The sequence below is a fragment of the Furipterus horrens genome, unplaced genomic scaffold (genome assembly GCF_987537825.1).
Source record: "Furipterus horrens unplaced genomic scaffold, mFurHor1.1.pri manual_scaffold_8, whole genome shotgun sequence".
Lineage (NCBI taxonomy): Eukaryota > Metazoa > Chordata > Mammalia > Chiroptera > Furipteridae > Furipterus > Furipterus horrens.
This window is the reverse complement of record NW_028327178.1, coordinates 57,088,503-57,107,948: the sequence shown is the minus strand read 5'-3', so window position 1 is coordinate 57,107,948 and position 19,446 is coordinate 57,088,503. Positions and strand designations below refer to the sequence as shown.

At 43.3% G+C, this 19,446-nt stretch overlaps 1 protein-coding gene across 1 annotated transcript; it reads left to right on the top strand.

Annotated features, from left to right (window-relative positions):
* Window positions 1-92: 92 nt before the first annotated feature.
* Window positions 93-19,210, top strand: LOC150002971 (urocanate hydratase-like). The gene is made up of 5 exons (XM_090285009.1): window positions 93-131; window positions 1,158-1,257; window positions 3,823-3,904; window positions 17,372-17,471; window positions 18,676-19,210. Exons 1-5 carry the CDS (start codon window positions 93-95, stop codon window positions 18,814-18,816), a joined length of 462 nt encoding a protein of 153 aa, XP_090141135.1. The 3' UTR covers window positions 18,817-19,210.
* Window positions 19,211-19,446: the final 236 nt, after the last annotated feature.

The following is a 19,446-nucleotide window of genomic DNA, read 5'->3' as shown; positions in this document are numbered from 1 at the left end:
TCTGGGTGGCAGTGGCAGCAAGGCCAGCAGCCCTGGCCTTTCTCAGGGAGCACCACCGGAAGGAACTACTGCTCGGCACTTCTTGAAAGCCCATGGTGCTCATGAGGAAGGCTGGCATAGCTTGGCCGAAGGTGTCCTTCTTGGGACACTCACACCCAGGCTTGGATCAGAGATCAGCACTGAGAGCTAGATGTTTTAATCCTCCCTTCCTCCCTCCCTCTCTCTCTCCCTTCCCTCAATTGATTGAACACTTCCTCTGTGCCAGGCTTGTTCTAAGCACTGGGGGCAATGTGGCAAAGAACAAGATAGACAGGGTCTCTGCCTTGACCTATTTACTAATAAAGAGAAACTAACAATATATTTTAACTAAAGGTATAAATTCAGAGAGAATTTTAGATGGTAATGAACTCTGTTGAAGAAAATGAGTTGAGATGACAAGGTGGGAGTAATGGGGTAGAGTGAGCAGTGACTTTAGATGGGGTGGCCAGGACAGGTCTTTCTAAATTTCTGGCATAGAACTGAGGCCTGAATATCCAGAAGGTGCCAGAAAACCTGGGGCAGGTGATTCCAGGGCAAAGGTGGAGAGGTGGAAGCCAACTTGGCCTGTTCAAGGAAAGGAAAGGAAGTCCTTTTGATTCAGAGCAGTGGGGAGTTACCCTTTTGGCAGGCTATCTCCTTCTACATGAGAAGCCCATAAACTTCCAACCCCACTGAGGAAGGCTGAGAAAACTGACACCCAGTGATACCACAGATTCAGGGGCCAGGCTGCCTGAAGGGAGAGCCCGGACTCTAGTATGCTATGTGTGGCTTTAAATCCCAGCCCACCCACTAACCAGCTCTGTGACATTGGGCAAGTTTCTTATCCTCCCTGGGCCTCAGTTTTACTTTCTATAAAATGGACATGAAAACAGTCATGCCTACCTGGATAGGGTTGTTGAGAAGACTCAGTGAATTAACACATGCATAGTATGTGGGGGCTCCCGGGGATATACCATAGAAAGAGTCCAAATAAGCAGAATCTATTAGTAGCTGTGGGAAAACATCAAAGACATCTGTGCTTCCTCTTGCTAAAGGTCTGTTTTCCAGGGGAGAGGTATCTGAAGAGCTTCTGATACGGCCTGATCCAAACTGACATCTCATATCCTTGCACACTGCAGGCACCAGTAGTCCTGAGCCGAGACCACCACGATGTGAGTGGCACAGACAGTCCCTTTAGGGAGACCTCCAACATTTATGATGGCTCTGCCTTCTGTGCAGGTGAGGAAAACAGGAAAAAACTTTTAATGTTAGATTTGGATTTTATTTAAAAACCAATTGATGCATTTAATTAGTCATGATGTTGCAAAATATGTGCTCGCACTTGAGAAATATGACATAGAGTGACCAATCCAGGACACAGAGAGAGGGTTCTGGGACATCGAACCTCTGGTTTTAAAATCAGGCCAGTGTTAGGCAAATTAGGACAACTGGATGCCCTAGACTTGGGTGTGCTTCTGGCCCCATCACTTACTTGCTAATTGGTCTTCAGCAAGGTATCTCTGAACCTCAGTGTCCTCATCTGTAAAATGGAAATAACAATAGTACCCATTTCAAACGGCTTTTGTGAAGAATGAAATGAATGTATACATATCTGGCATTATATCAAGATCCTATAGCCAGTGATCAGTGAAGGTTAGCTTCTGCTGCTTTCATCACTGATACTGCTAATACAGCTGTTATAATTATCATCATCACACAGGCTGACAAGTTCTATTCCTGGGGTAGCTTTCTCATTTCTGGCACATGAGGGTTCCTTTCATTATGGACAGGATCCCAAGGGGAGGAAGTAGACACTCAGGAACACCATCTTTTTTTCAAGGAATTGGTCCATTTCATCAAAGTTATCAAATTTATGATATAGAGTTACATTCCTTTAATAGCTTTTTAATGTCTGTGGCATCAGTTGTGATGTTCTTTCTGTCACTCCCCATATTGGCCATTTGTGTCTTCTTTTTTATTGGTCAGTTTGGCTAGAAGTTTATCAATTTTATTGATTTTCTCAAAGAAGGTTTTAATTTATTTGATTTTCTTTCAATTGCTTCTCTGTTTCCAAATTTATTGATTTCTGCTCAAATCTTTAGTATGTCCTTCCTTTTGCTTGCTTTGAGTTTAATTTACTCTACTTTCTACAAGGTAGAAGCTAGGGTTACTGATATAATATCTTTCTTTTCTAATGTAAATATTTAATGCTATAAAGTTATCTCTAAACACTGCTTTAGCTACATCCTATAAAATTTTATATGATATATTTTCATTTTCACCCAGTTCAGAATATTTTAAAATTTCCTTTGAAACTTCTTTGATCCATGCGTTATTTAGAAGTACGTTTTTTAATTTTGAAGTTTGGAGGGATTTTTCAGATCTCTTTCTGTTACTAACTTCTGGTTTGATTCCATTATGGTCTAAGAACTTACTGTGTATTATTTCTGTTCTTTTAAATTTGTTAAGGATTTTATGGCCCAGAATGTTGTCTACCTTGGAGCACTTGAGAAAATGTATTCTGCTATTATTTGGTAATTGTTCTTAAAATATCAATTAGCTCAGGTTGGTTAGTAATGCTGTTCAGGTCATTTATCTTTATTGATTTTCTACCTATTCTATAAATGACTGAGGGAGGAGTGGTGAAGTTTCCAACTCTATTTTTGGATTCATCTATTTCTCCTTTCAGTTCTTAACCATTTTGCTTCATATTTTAAAGCTATGTTGTTGGGTGAACATTCATTTGAGTTTATTATATCTTTTTGGAGAATTGACCTCTTTATCATTTGTAATATCCCCCTTTATTTTTGATAATATTGTTGGTTCTGAGATTATCTGATATTAATATAGTTTATATTTGTGTCCTATGGCCACTGTAATAAATTAAGTCAAACTTAGTGGTTAAAGTAACCCAAATATATTCTCCCACACTTCTAAAGCCAGAAGTCTGAAGTCATTTTTAATAGGTCAAAGTCAAGGTGTTGGCCGGACCATGATGTCATAGGAGACTCTAGGGGAGCATCTGTTTCCTGGCATTTTCCAGCTTCTAGAGCTGCATTTCTTGGATTTCTTGGCTCATGACACTTTCCAGTCTTCACAGCCCAGAACCAAGAAAAAAAGCATTCTCAGGATTCTCCATGATCGTCTCTGTGAGCACCCAGTGGAATTTTTAGGAGTAAGAACCTGCCAGAGAATGCACACCCCCTTATATCCATATCCCATGGGCCTCATAGTCTCAGGCTCATGATTGTCCTTTAGCACTTCATTTGACACTTGCAAGGCGACCAGATTAGGCTCTGTTTCTCTGTGCAAATGCCTATCTCTCCCTTTATTTCAAATTAGTTAGTTGCCCTGGTACCTCAGTTCTCTGATAGGGTTAACATAACTCATTAATTTGCAATTTGTTCCTCCCTCCCATTCTTTTGTTTGTTTATTTTAAGGGCATGAGTGATGCTCTTTGGCTTTCTACATGTCTAAACTAAAAACACTACCACCTGCCTTTTAATTCTATTTTCTTTCTGCTTCTGCTGCACTTTATCTGGCATTCAGTGATAGAGAGCACAGCTATAGGGAATGATAATAGTGGGTGAGTGGGAATTTGTCAGTTTCTTTGCTTTTGCTCAGTTTTGCAAGCATAAATTATTGCTATTTTTAGAGTCACCTGTCCCTAGTTCCCTATCCACCCTTCAGGCCTGAATAGCACTGGCTCAGCCAGTGGGATCCACTTATGCAGTGGTCGGAGCCTGGCCTGGCCCCAGCCCACCTCATTCAGGGAATAACAGGTTGTGGCCTCTATTTCCACAGACATGGCCGTGCAGAACTTCGTGGGTGATGCCTTTCGAGGAGCTACCTGGGTTGCTCTGCACAATGGTGGAGGTGTAGGCTGGTAAGGAAGTTTTGGAAAACAGGGTGGTGTGGGTGCCGGCTCCTATGGAAGGTACAGGGATTCCCTTGAAGGTCCTGGGCCCTGCCTCCCCTCATGCTTCCTCTGCTGAGGACTTTAGTGTAATGTTTTCTTCCTATGAGCTGGAAGTTGGAGGGATAGAACCTTGAGAGGGATGCATGGGGGAGTGTCTTGAACAAACCATTCTTCCTTTGGGGATCTCACCTGTCAGACAGGACACAAAGACTGTAAGAACCATGACTGTCCCCTTTTACATCAGTTTTCACTTTGCATTCACAGATATTTCCTCAGAAATCCTCAGTATCACAGGTGGGCACAGGTAACCAGGTTTTTGGTGATTGTGGACAAAGAAATGAACCAAACACATAGAGAATTTATAGCAGAAAGAGAGAGAGCAAGTTTATTAAGTGATAATACACTCTACAGAACATGGGAGCAGGCCAACTTTGAGCAGAGATTGACCTCAGGGGCTGGAGGGATTCTATTCTGGTTTGTTTTGTTTTTTTTTAAGATTTTATTTATTTATTTTTAGAAAGAAGGGAAGGGAGGGAGGAAGAGAGGGAGAGAAACATCAATGTCTGGTTGCCTCTCATGTGCCCCTCAACTGGGGACCTGGCTCACAACCCAGGCATGTGCCCTGACTGGGAATCGCTGGCGGCCCTTTGGTTTGCAGGACTGCGCTCAATCCTTTGAGGTACACCAGCCAGGGTGGATTCTATTCTTATAGGGCACATATTTCCTGATTAGTTTTGTTGGGCTTTTATTGCACAGGTACCAGTAGTTATATTACTTTTAAGCTACTGTGCATGCAGTCTCCCATGATTTTCCCTGATTGGCCACCAGGGATGAGGGTCTCACAATGCTAATTTGTTATAATGCTATTATAATGAAGCAGGGGTCATGTAGCATCTTCTGCGCAGGTGCAGTCATGATTCATCATGATTCAGCACTTTTCCAGGAAGCGGGGAAAACTGGTGTTAGAACAGGGTCTCTGTCCAGTATCGATGTCTTTTATCTTAGCTGCCCTCAGGGTGCCTCTGAAGTGTCCTCCTTCCTGAGGAACTGGTCTTAGAACAGGAGTTCTGTTCTGTATCTATGTCCTTTATTTTAGTCTTGGGGTGCCTCCAGAATTTCCTCCCTCCTATCTCCTGCCTTAACATTGCTGTCTTTTTATTCCACCCAAGAGTCCCAGAGCAGATGGGCAAGGAGGCAGGAGACCTGGGTTCTTGGCTCCCCTGGGTCACTGGCTGAGGTCTCTACCCTGGCCAGTACAGTTTCTAGTCTGTACCATTAGGAAATTTGTGGTTTCTGGGAGGGTCTCATTCTGGCTGAAGATGTCCCCTATAATTCTACTTCCAACATGTGCAGGTTTTTGCACGCCACTCAGCAATTTTCTCCAACACCTACAATTCACCTCAATTCTGACACTATCTACCTGGAGATAGCCTCAGATCCCACAAGACTGTTCTTTCCCCACTTCAAATTGTAAGCGCACGTTGTTACCTGCTTCTGACTGATCATCTACAGATTGGAGGTTCCCAAGACCCTCTCCTTGAGTTCTATTAATTTGCTAGAGTGACTCACAGAACTCAGGAAACTAATTTACTAACTAGGTTATTGATTTATTATGAAAGAGATTTAAGGACACAAATCAACAGTCTGATGAAGAGATACATAACACTAGGTCCCAACAAAGGAGTTTCTGTCTTTATGAAATTTGGGGCCCACACAGCAGCACGTGGAAGTATTCTGGTTCCCCAACATGGAAGTTGTCTGAACCCTGTTATTTTTTGGTTTTTATGGGAGTATCATAATATAGGCATGATTGATTTAAATCGCTGGCCATTGGTGATCAATTCAATCTCCAGCTCATACTTACTCCCTGGAAGTCTGGGGTTGGGACTGGAATTTCCTATACTCTATCCACAGGCTGGTGGTTCCCCTGGCAACCAACTCCATTTTTAGGTGGGGGGGGGGGTCCACAAGTCACCTCATTAACATAACAAAAGATATCTTTGTCATTCTCCACACTTAGGCATTCCAAGGGTTTTAGGAGTTCTGTGCCAGAAATGGGAGGAAGACCAAATATACATTTATTATAAATCACAACATCACATCTGCTGTTAAGAATAATAAATAATTAATACTTATTGCACATGGACACCATGGCAAGCATTTTCTAGACTCTTTGAATCTACTCTTTCACCTAATTTTAGAGGGAAAACACATTTTACAGAGGAGAAAATTGAGGCACCAAGAGATTAAGATGTTGAACGAGCTGCATGCACTTGTGTAGTGTCTGCCTCCATGGGGTCACTTGAAGAAGCTCCCAGTCAATGCTGAATTCCTGGGCCCCAGAGCAGCAGGGGGAACCACAGCTTCAGAGAGGACAGCTACCTGGGCCTGGCTATCTTGTAACTGACCTCTGAGCCTATTTTGGCCAGTGCTCAAGTCTTTCAGCACTTGAGCTTCCCAAGGCATTCTGATGGGCTGGCTTGGCTGGAATTTCGAGTTGCAGCTCAGTCAGGTGGCTCTAATCAATGGAAATTATAACTGGAATGCATGTCCCTTCTGATACAAAGAATGAAGAAAAACAGGACATGAGAAGAATACCCAATAGGGTACCTGACCTTTTGGAGCTGGATTTACTGAGAGAGCTCTGAACAGGGAGTAACTTGCCCAAGGCCGCAGAATGGGTGGTAGAGGTGGGATCTGGACCCAGGTCTGTTGCCTCCCTGGACCCAGTCATCATTGCCACTGGGACAACAGAGGACAACAAGGGACAGAGCAGAGCAGCTGAGAGTCTACGACATAAGTGCCTAAGGGCAGGGTACAGCCAGACCAGAATTCGGGCAGGACACTGCTCACTCTAACTGCCTGTACTCTGGACTCCCAGGACAGGGTATGCAGATTCCCAAGTTGCTCTCACCCCCAAGACTCTCCCCAAGCTCTGTAGACAAGGATACAGGCTGGCAAGATGTGGGCATAAACACCTTGTATCCTGGCTGTTTTTGAGGGCATTTTGGGGCACAACTCAGATGTTGAAATTCATTAGGCTCACACATTCATAATTTAATCTGTCAGATACTCCTGCAAAGATTTCTGCAAAAATCAGCAGAAAAAAAATCCCTTCCACCACCATTCCTATTTCAAGAGGAAAACACTTCCAACTCCAGCTTTTTTTCTTTTTCTTTGTTGTATTGAAATCCATGTTTCTAAATTATAAGCTTACTCTGCTTGATTTGCTTTAGTTTTGTCAATTGTTTATTGGCTTCGGTTTTACATTTTATGTTTCCTGAAGATCAATGTCTGCTCTGTGTCATTTTGCATTCCCTCCCTTGCCTCTGTCTCCTCAGAGCCTCTCTTTCTGATTGTTTACTTGATGTCTGTCCTTTTGTCGTCTGTCCACCTGCACTTGCTGTCTTTCTACTACTTTAGATAGGGCTGGTTGGTTTTCCTGCCCTTCTAGGGAGGGTGCGGTCAGTTTGGGGAGCTGCGTGGGAGGGGCAGGGCCTCACTGTTGGGTGTTGAGACTTCTCCTCAATCCTTGTGTTTCTTGTTCACTCTCTCACCTTCTGCCTTCACCCAGATCCAGCCCCGAGGCCCATATCTTTGAGGAATAAATTGATGTATCTGATCAACCACCTTTGTCCAACTACTGACATTTTAAAACCTTAGACGGTATCTCAAACTTGAACATGCATACAAATCCTGAGGGAGCTTGTTAAAATGGAGATCTGACTAGGCAGGTCTGGAGGAGGTGAGATTCAGCATTTCTGACAAGCTCCCGTGACGCTGCTTCGGCTGGCCCCAGGCACTCTGAGTAGCCAGGGCATCTATCTGTACACATATGCCTTCTTCACCCCTCTAACCCTCTGTGCAGCAGGGAGCATCTTTGTATGTACCATTTTGTTGCAAAATTATCAGCATAAATTCTGAAGTTGATTTGTCTATACAAATTAAACTGTTGAGCTTTGTTTCTCATTGACAAAATGGTCATAATAATAGCAATTGCTTTGTAGATTAGTGGTGAAGATTAAATGAGTTAATAATAGCTAAGGCTTATGTAGTGCATAATATGTTCAAGGTCTGATTTTGGGAAGATGGCAGAGGAGTGAGGGGAGGCTGCTCTCTCAGGCTCCTGAGACCCGTCTGTAGTATGGACTAATTGCAGACAGAACATCTCAGTTAGCAGCTGGACACTGGCAGGAGTCGAGCCTTGGCACTGCTGGATTAGAGAAAAACCATCTGGGAACAACCTGTTTAGTGAGGATAGAGGAAGAAAAAGCGACGAAACGGGATTCCTGACTGGGGTGGCTGCCCGAGCTGCGGTTGGAAGGACACAAAGGCTTTTTGGCGACCACAGGCTTCCCCAGAGGGGAGTCAGGAGGAAAGCGGATCTCTGCCCGCTGGCAGAGACAGGACTAGACCAGGTGGCATTGGCGCTGGAAGACGGGAGACAGCGTGCTACTGAGCAAGTGAAATCATAATTTTTCCTTTATATTTTTCTCTTGTGAACTGCGGAGAGTGGGGGAAAGTTTGGGGGTGATAGGACATGCTTGAGGAGCACAGGTGCAGAAGTGCGCTTGCCCACTCCCCAACCCTCCCCTTGGGTCATGGGGGTGCGCATAGGGAAGTGCCTTCATTCACTGGCTCAGGTGCGTGGGGCTGCACGTCCAGATGCCCCTCGGACACACCCCAACAGACATAAGATCAGTGCCCCAAAGGGTGCAGGGAGGGCCCACTGGACACGCAGAAGACTGTGCGCAGTCGCCCCTGGCCAGCTCCAGTGGGCGCCAGGCCGGAGTGCAAAGCTCTTGCTCAGGCTCTGTTTGTGCCCACCCAGGCAGGTGCAGGAAAGGTAGGCAGCTGCGGCACGGGAACAACGAGCAGCAGCTACTAACAGACACTCACTTCTACTGAGCACAAGTGTCCGGGGCCCTGCCCTAAGAGGGGAGAGACCAACTCCTGGAGCGCTGTGCAGCAGGCCTAAGGCTAGCTCCCTGGTCGCCTTGGGTGTGCACCAGCGCAGGAGCGCAAAAGTACCTCCCCGGAGCTCGTGCGGCAGGCCTGAGGCAAGCTCTCAGGCCGCCTTAAGCGCTCACAGGCATGCGTGCAAGGGCACCTTGGCTAGCTCCAACAGGCACCAAAGGAACGTGCTATGAGGGGGCACACCACTGCTGCAAGGAACAGGAACCTCTGACCCACCTTGCTAGACCAGCTGTGGACACAGAAAAACAAGACAACACACAAAGGCTGAACTGACATCTCCACAAAAGAATTCAAGACAAAGTGGATAGAGTGACTCTCAATCAACTAGCCAGAAGGAAGATCCTAACAAAGAGCATCTGAAATACAACCAGACAGCATAAACGAACGACATAAAGGATACCCCAAGAAAATCAGGCTCAGGAGATCAAAGAGACTGCATCACTGAAAACCCCAGATCTCCCATAAAGAATCTCATACCATAAAGGTGGGAAGGCAAAGCAGACAAATCCAAATAACAAAAACAAACAAGAAGAATCCAACATGGTAAGACGCAGAAATAACCTCTCAATGAAAAGAAAAGAGGAATCCCCAGAAAGAGAGGTAGATGGAATAGACATAACCCAAATGTCAGACATGGAATTCAAAACTATGGTGGTGAAGCTCAATATGCTCGAAAACCTCAAAAACAACTATGACAACCTCCAAGGAAGTTACCAACAGCTCCAATAAAATTACAGGGAACTACAGAGAACTACACCAGCATAAAAAAAGACATAGAAGCTATCAACAAGAACCAGGAAGAAATGAAGAATGCAATCTCTGAACTGAAAAACACAGTAGAATCAGTCAAAAGCAGACTAAACGAAGCAGAGGATTGGATTAGTGAGTTAGAAGATAACATAGAAAAAAATTCTCAGACGATACAGCAAAATGTAAAAAGATTGAAAAAGTATGAAGAAGAGGTAAGGGAATTACAGGATAACATAAGGAAGAACAATATAAGAGTAGTTGGAATCAAAGAGGGATCAGAGGAACAAGGAATAGATAAACCGATAGGAGAAATAGTGACAGAAAATTTTCCCAACCTGATGAGAGAAAAAGTTATGCAAGTCCAGGAAGCACAGAGAATTCCAATAAAGAGGAAACGAAAAAATCCCACTCCAAGGCACATCATAGTTAAAATGGCAACATTCCAAGACAAAGAGAGAATCCTAAAAGCAGCAAGAGAAAAACAGCAAATAACTTACAAGGGAGCTCCAATAAGGCTATTGACTGATTTCTCAACAGAAACACGACAAGGCAGAAGTGAATGGTCAAAAATATTTCAAGCAATGAAAAACAAAGGCCTACAACCAAGAATACTCTACCCAGCAAGGCTCTCATTCAAAATAGAAGGTGAAATAAGGAGTTTCTCAGACAAAGGAAGACTAAAAGAATACATCTCCACCAAACCAGCATTGTAAGAGATGCTAAAGGGAATAGTCTAAGAAAAAGGGAGAAGAAAAAACAAAAAAAGAGTAGAGGAACAGAGGTACAAAGGGAAATGAATAAATATATGTCAATAATAACCTTAAATGTAAATGGATTAAATGTTACAATTAAAAGACATAGGGTAACGGGATGGATAAGAAAACAGGACCCACATATTTGCTGTCTACAAGAAACACACCTCAAAACAAAAGATTTACATAGACTGAAAGTAAAGGGATATAAAAAAATATTCCAAACAAATGGACCTGAAAAAAAAGCTGGGGTAGCAGTCCTCATATCAGACAAAATGGATTTCAAAGCAAGGGCAATGAAAAGAGACAAAAAAGGACATTTCATAATACTTAAAGGAACAATCCATCAAGAAGATATAACACTGATAAAGATATATGCACCCAACATAGGAGCACTCAAATACATAAAGAAAATACTAGAAGACCACAAGAAGGATATTAACAACAACACACTCATAGTAGGGGACTTCAACACTCCATTATCAGCAATAGACAGATCATCGAAGCAAAGAAACACCAAGGATATACGAGCAATGAAAAACACACTAAACCACATGCACTTAACTGATATATATAGAACTTTTCACCCCAAAGAAGCAAAATATACATTCTTTTCAAAGGCTCATGGGACATTTTCAAAGATAGACCACATGATAGGACACAAAACAAGCCTCAACAAATTCAAGAAAATTGAAATCATATCAAGCATCTTTTCAGACCACAATGCCTTGAAACTAAAAATCAACCTCAGAGAAAAAAATCAAAGACACCCAAACTCATGGAGAATGAATAACACGCTATTAAATAATGAATGAGTTAACAATGACATAAAAGAGGAAATCAAGAAATTTCTAGAAACTAATGACAATGAACACACAACAGCCCAAAACCTATGGGACAGAGCAAAAGCAGTCCTAAGAGGGAAGTTCATAGCAATACAGGCATATCTGAAAAGGATAGAAGAATCTCAAATAAAAAATCTAATTCTAAAGCTACAAGAACTAGAAGAACAACAACAAACAAAGCCTAGGGCAAGAAGAAGGAAGGAAATCATCAAGATTAAAGCAGAATTAAATGACATAGAGACTGAACAAACAATCCAAAAAAATCAACAAAATGAGGAGCTAGTTCTTTGAAAAAAATAAACAAAATCAACAAGCCTCTAGCCAGGCTCATCAAGAAAAAAAGAGAGAAGACCCAAATAAACAAAATCAGAAATGAAAGAGGAGAAATCACCACTGATACCACAGAAATACAAACAATTGTAAGAAATTACTACAAACAACTGTATGGCAAGAAATTTGACACCCTAGAAGAAATGAACAAATTTCTAGAAACATATAACCTTCCAAAACTGAATCAAGAAGAAGTAGAAAGTCTCAACAGACCAATAACAAAGAAGGAAATTGAAACAGTAATCAAAAATCTCCCTGGACCGATGGCTTCACAGGTGAATTTTACAAAACATTTAGGGAAGAACTAACTCCTACCCTCTTCAAAATATTCCAAAAAATCCAAGAAGAGGGAAAAATCCCAAACTCTTTCTATGAAGCCAGTATTACCCTAATCCCAAAACCAGGTCAAGACACAACAAAGAAAGAAAACTACAGGCCAATATCACTGATGAACATAGATGCTAAAATCCTCAATAAAATATTGGCAAACAGGATCCAGCAATACATCAAAAAGATCATACACCACGATCAAGTGGGATTTATCCCAGGGATGCAAGGATGGTTTAATATTCGCAAATCAATAAATATAATACACCACCTAAACAAAATGAAAGACAAAAATCACATGATCATATCAATAGTTGCAAAAAAAGCATTTGATAAAGTACAACACCCATTTATGATGAAAACACTCAGCAAAATGGGAATAGAGGGAGCATACCTTAACATAACTAAGGCTATATATGAGAAGCCTGAAGCCAACATCATACTCAATGGACAAAAACTGAAAGCATTCCCCCTGAAATCAGGAACTAGACAAGGCTGTCCACTCTCTCCTCTTCTATTCAACATAGTGTTGAAAGTCCTAGCCACAGCAATCAGACAAGAAAAAGAAATAAAAGGCATCTAAATTGGGAAAGAGGAAGTAAAACTATCATTATATGCAGATGACATGATAGTATACCTAGAAAACCCTATAAACTCCACTAAAAGACTACTCAGTATAATAAGTGAATTTGGCAAAATAGCAGGGTACAAAATAAATATACAGAAATCTAAGGCATTTCTATACACCAACAATAAAATATCGGAGACAGAGACAAAAAAGAAAATACCATTTACTATAGCAACAAGAAAAATAAAGTAACTAGGAATAAACTTAACCAAAGAGATAAAAGACCTGTACACTGAAAATTACGCAACATTGAAGAAAGAAATTAGGAAGATACAAATAAATGGAAGCAAATACCATGTTCTTGGATGGGAAGAATCAACATCATCAAAATGGCCATACTACCCAAAGCAATTTACAGATTCAATGCAATCGCTATTAAAATACCAATGACATATTTCACTGACCTAGAACAAATACTCCAAAAATTCATATGGAACCAAAAAAAGACCCCGAATAGCAAAAGCAATCTTGAAACAGAAGAACACAGCAGGAGGAATCACGATACCAGACATCAAACAATACCACAAAGCCACTGTGATCAAAACAGTCTGGTACTGGCCTAAGAACAGACATATAGATCAGTGGAATAGGATAGAGAGCCCAGAAATAAACCCAGGCCTCTATGGTCAACTAATATTCAATAAAGGGGGAAGGAACATAAAATGAAGTGAGAAGAGCCTCTTTAACAAGTGGTGCTGGGAGAACTGGACAGAGACGTGCAAAAAAATGAAACTAGACCACCAACTCACACCACACACAAGAATAAACTCAAGATGGATTAAAGACTTAAATGTAAGCTGTGACACCATAAAAGTCCTACAGGAAAACATAGGCAGGAAAATTTCAGATATCTCAGATAACAATATCTTCACGGATACATCTCCTAAGGTAAGAGAAATAGAGGAAAAAATGAACAAATGGGACTACATCAAACTAAACAGTTTCTGCTCAGAAAAAGAAAACATCAACAAGATGAAAAGGGAACCAACCATATGGGAAAACATATTTACCAATGATATCACAGACAGGGGACTGATCTCCAAAATATATAAAGAGCTTATACGACTCAACATCAAGAAAACAAACAACCCAATTAAAAAATGGGCAAAGGACCTGAACAAACACTTCTCTGAAGAGGACATACAGAAGGTCCATAGACACATGAAAAAATGCTCAACATCATTAGCCATCAGAGAGATTCAAATAAAAACCACAATGAGATACCACTTTACACCTGTCAGAATGGCCATCATCAACAAATCAACAAACAACAAATGCTGGCGAGGATGTGGAGAAATGGGAACCCTACTGCACTGCTGGTGGGAATGCAGACTAGTGCAGCCACTATGGAAAACAGTATGGAATTACCTAAAAAAACTAAAAATGGAACTCCCTTTTGAACCAGCTATTCCACTGCTAGGATTATACCCGAAAAATCCTAAAACCCTAATTCAAAAGAACTTATGCACCCCTATGTTCATAGCAGCCCTGTTTACAATAGCTAAGTGCTGGAAACAGCCTAAGCGCCCATCTGTAGATGAGTGGATCAAAAAACTGTGGTACATTTACACAATGGAACACTATGTAGCAGAAAGAAAGAAGGAACTCCTGCCATTTGCGACAACATGGATGGAACTAGAGAGAATTATGCTTAGTGAAATAAGCCAGGCAAAGAAAGAAAAATCGCATATGATATCACCTAATACAAGAAACTAAAGAACAACACAAACAAATAAACTAAATAGAACAAAGAGCAGAATAGCAGTTGGTAGGGAGGAGGGGGGAGGGAGAGAAGGGGGATAAGTAAGGGAAGGGTTTAGTCAAAGAACGTGTATAAACGACTCATGGACATGGACAATGGGGAGGGATATGATTGCGGGAGAAGGGATGGGCTGGGTGGTGGGGAGCAATGGGGGAAAATGGGACAACTGTAATTCAAAAACCAAAAAAGAAAAGAAAAAAAAAAAATGTTCAAGGTCTTTTAAGAAATTTGCATGCTAGTTCATCTAATTGCCCCAGCAGACCCATCTAAGAAATAAGTACTACTCAGCAGCGATAAGTAACTTTGCCCATTGTCACAGTGAGCTGGGATTTCAGGAGGCCTGTCACAAATGCATGTGCCAACCCACCACAAATCTCCTGTAAATGAGCCAGAAGAGGACCTGGCACATGGCATACCTCCTGTAAATGTAAACCTCTGTCATGTGAATGCTATTTGTAATCAGGTTCAAAAAGGTGAGCTTTTAAAACTTTAATAGCTACCACCAAACTTCCTGATATAAAAATTCCTGTTTGCATAACCTCATCAATGCTAAATATAATCACTCACTGGATCTTAATATGGGAATTTACCAACCTAGTAGGGAAGGAGTAACAAATTCTTGTTTTGATTTGAATTGCCTGCTCTGAGAGTTGTTGTTTTTTCTTAAACCCTCACCCAGGAATACGTTTTTATTTTATTTTTTATCTTTAGAGAGAGAGAAAGAGAGGGAGAGAAAGAGAAAGACATCAGTGTGGGAGAGAAACATCAGTTGGTTGCCTCCTATATGCACGCTGACCCAGGAATCAACCCCAAACGTCCTGGTGTACAGGACAATGCTCCAACCACCTGAGCCACCTGGCCGGGGCTGCTCTGAGGTTTTTGAGTTGTGTACTTTTTCTTTTCGATTTCTAGGTATTCTTAAAATATTTTAGATGTAAGATTGATGTATTGGGTTCATGTCATTTGTGTTTGAACGTTGTTTAAAGCATCTGTGCTGACTGGGTTCTCCAGGAGTCAGCTGCTGAGGCAGGGTTGGGAGTGTGCAAAATGGTTATTGGAGAGGACCCTCTGGGATAGGAAGAGTGGAGGAAGGTAGATATGAGGCAGAATGATTGGGCAGGGGAGCCCTCAGTTTCCATGCAGACCTGACAGTCTTCCTGCTGGCAGGGAGCTCTAGAGCCCAGATAGCCATTTATGAGCCACTTTGGGCAGAAATGGGCAGGCCCCATTCCATAGTATTGCTCAGTCTCTGCCCCAAGTAAGACCCTAAGGAGATATTGTTGGGGGCTGTGATTGAACCACCCTCCCCAGAGCTGGGCTTTCTGGAAAGAGTACCTGGGTTGGCCCCGTCTCCTCACAGGGGAGTTTTACATCTTTATCCAGTGGAATTTCTATTCTGCCTGTCCATTTTTTAAAATGTAGCTTTAAAAAACCTCCCCCACTTCTGAATTAAAAAAAGTTCTCCTAAACTTTCTTTATTCATCTTGTAATTTTAAATATTTCCTTCCTTAGTAAGATCTGGATTTTGTTTTTCTTTATTTGTGATGTAGGGTTCTACTTTTATGTTTTTCTCAAAGGGCTAGTTGTCCAAACACTGTGAGTAACCCCAAATGGTGCACTGATAGCAATGCTATTTTTAGCACCCCATTTTCCTGGGCTCAGTATGGTCAGGGCTCCTCTGTGGCCAATGTTTGCAGAGGACACCTGGAGCTGAGCAGCTTTGGTCTCTGCCCATCTGAGCTTCTGGATTCCGAAATGAAAGTTGTAGTTCTAAACTCAAAAAGACTGCCTGTGGTCGATGGACATATGGGAGTTCTCTCATGGTGATTTTTGCTCCCTTCTGCTTTCTTCTTTGATAACCAGCATTGGCCTGTGACAGGTAAATTGTCATGACCTTAAATTTAGTCAGAGCATCCCACCCTAGAGACTGGTGAGAGACATGCTGGGAGCCTGCTCGCAGGCACAAGCCTGGCCAGGAGCAGGCTGGCATCAATACTAGGCTTAAGGGTCAGGCAAGAGCAGAGTCTGTGCCCAGAGTGGGAGCACTGGTGGCTCCTGGGGCAGAGGGAACTGACTGAAATCGTAAGTAGGGTCCAGGTTGAACAGAGAAGGTAAAGCGTAACAGTCGTGAAGGACCTGAGGCTAGAGAAACTAGATACATCTTCTGGGTGTGGGAAGGAAAAAGAGAAAATTCACTGGCACTGGGTACCAAAAAGCAATTGTATCTTGTGGTCCCAGGAGTCTGTGTTTGGCATTAGGGCCCTGGAAGTTACTGGCAAGATGCAGGGTGTTTCCTGAATGTGTACTTGAAGGGGAAACATGGAGTATAGTGATGTGAGCTGAGTAGGAACTTTAACTATGTCCAGCAGCCATTGGTAATGATGTCAAGGGTGAGGATGAAAGTCCAGGGATGCCAGGAAGGACAGGGTCTTCACGGTTGATGGAGAAAAACTACAAGGCAAATGTGTGGACAGTGGAATAGCATTAACATACTCAAGTAAGATTCAAATTACATCTATTAAGAAACAAATGAACACGAGAATGTACCATACCTGAAAGAAGGTGGTCAAAACAGAACTCAGAGAAATGCTTTAATAAGAAAATAAGAAATGCTGAAAATAAAGGAACTCAGCTTTCAAATGAAGTAGAAAGAAGAGATAAGGAAAACAAGGAGCATAAAGAGAAAATCAGGAAGAATGACAATTGAACTGACTGATACAAGAGACCCCAAATGAAGCACACATACCCCCAAGGAACCACAGGAAAAGGAAGTCATGTCACCCTTAGGAGATCAGACTTCAAGAAAGATGTGACACATGAGTGGGTCCTGAAGGTGGACTCAGGGTCATGGGGTAAAGCACAGAGGCATGAGTAGGCAGCACAGAACTGTGAGGCCCTTGCATCCATTGGCTGTCAAGAGGACACAGACTCTGGCCCCAGGGGCCAAACATAACACACCCTTACACAATGCTTCCAGGACATTCCAAAACTTACATGCATTTCTTTCTGCTCTGTGAGGGTCGAGACCCAGAAGTGACCTGGAAACTCTTTTGCTTCTTGCAGGGGTGAGGTGATCAATGGTGGGTTTGGCCTCATGCTAGATGGGACCCAAGAGGCTGAGCAGAAAGCCAAGATGATGCTCAGTTGGGACGTCTCCAATGGAGTAAGTTGCCCTAAGTTTCTCTCCTGCCATTGGTGACTCTGCCCCTTCTAACTGCAGACCTGAGACAGACTTCTACCGCTTTTACTCCAGAAACAGTCAGGAGCACATCCTGCCATTCCTGCTCATTTGTGTTTCATCAGTTGCCCACATATCTCCAGGGCTGTTTCCAGAGGCTCTTTGCATCTCCCAGCCTCTGGCCTTACCCTCCAGTCCAGCCTCTATCCACACAGGGGGCCCTTGGCATCTGACCCTGCCCTCCCAGTGAGAGCAGCCCCACTTCTGGTAGGAGAGGCTTCCTTTTAAAGCCTCATCTTTCTACCATCTCTGAGGTGGGTAAGAGAGTGAGGACCTATACAGCCTCTGGCTATGCAGCTATGATTAGCTTTGTTGTGATGCAGGGTGGGTTCTCAGTGTGTGTGTGTGTGTGTGTGTGTGTGTGTGTGTGTGTGTGTGTGTGTGTGTGTTCTGGGGGCTCCATGGTCTCTGGGACCAGATTGCAGGGAAGAGGGAATAAATAGGAAGTCAGGTGTTAATGGGAAGGGTATGTGCAGCTGTGAGCAAAATGGGGCGCTAAGCACAGGAGCCTAGAGAGTTTGACATTGGGTGTCTCAGAGAGTAAATGTGACAATGGAGGTGAAGGGGTTCTTAGAAGTTCCAACTCCCTGGGAGCCCCCAGCAGAGGGGGGTTGTCTTCATTCTGAAAACAGTGAAGCAGTGAGAGAATGGATTGGGGGAGGCATGGGAGGACCAGTGGATGGTGTAAGGGGGGGTTGGCAAGAATGGCAGTAGGGATGAGTGGGATGTGCCATATAGTCATCCAGGGAGCCCTGATAATGGAGATGGAGAGCAGGAAGTGTATGGAGACAGATTTTAAGGCAGATCTGACATGGGTGTCCATTCTACGAGGCCAAAGAGGAGGGTTGCTGAGGATGACTCCTGGGTACCTAGCCTGTGCCACTGTGTGGAGTGGGGAGCTGGGCAGAAGGATGGCCAGTTTCAGATCAGAGAGGTAGGTAAATAGAAATCAGGCCAAGACAGGAGGTGGCCTGAGTATCAAATGGGGCGTGGATAGGCTGATCCCATCAAAAGCAGAGGGTCCCCCAGGGGGTTTGAGCCTAGCTCCAATGTGTCCAGAATGCCTTGTTGGGAACCTGGTGATGTTGGCACCAGCTGCTGCACAGCCCTCTTTGCACCCCATTGGCAGGTGGCCCGCCGCTGTTGGTCCGGGAACCGGAAGGCCTACGAGATCATCTGTGAGACGATGCGGGAGAACAAGGACTTGGTGGTGACACTCCCACATGAGGTGGCAGATGAGCATGTGCTCCAGCAGGCTTTGTGGCCATGAGCAGGAGTCCAAGAGCCTGCTATGGTCCCTTGGTCCCCCTTGGTCCCTGTCCTTACCCTCACACCACACCATACCTTCCACTGCACACCACCCTCTTCTGGGTCAGCAGCTCCACATCCATGCCCTCATTTGGCCTCAGCACACCCTAGAGGGTGGGTTGTTGCCATTCCCATTCTACAGATAAGCCAGCTGAGGCCCAGAGATGTGGAGCCATTTTTCCACAACCATGTCACTCTCTTGGGAACCTGGGAGAGCAGTGAAAGTCTTATTTGGGGCTACATCTTCAAGTTTGCCATGGAGTAGACTCAAGGAGCTTTGGGGGTAGGGATGTGATGTAAATACTGGCTGAACTGGCCATCAACCAAATACCTTCTAAACCTCTTGCCATTTCTTCTCCTACAAAGGGGGTGGGTTTTCTTAGCCAGGTTTTTATCTATCACTCTGCCTCCTGTCCACCTTCCAGCTATCCTGGGCTTGGAGGGGTCCAGGAAGGAAGACAGGAAAATAAAGGATTGACTAAAGAGCTGTGGCATGGGCATGATGAATGCAGGGTGGTGGGATGGGGCAGACAGTGCTCTGACCTAAAGGATAGTGATACTTTGTTGGGAGAAAAAAGAGAGAGAGCAGGAG

Bases quoted from the DNA above. Each gene is read 5' to 3' on its own strand.
- LOC150002971 (XM_090285009.1), top strand. From the start codon at position 93: ATGGTGCTCATGAGGAAGGCTGGCATAGCTTGGCCGAAG. The intron at 132-1,157 runs GTGTCCTTCTTG...TGCACACTGCAG, and splicing joins CTGGCATAGCTTGGCCGAAG to GCACCAGTAGTCCTGAGCCG. The intron at 3,905-17,371 runs GTAAGGAAGTTT...TGCTTCTTGCAG, and splicing joins AATGGTGGAGGTGTAGGCTG to GGGTGAGGTGATCAATGGTG.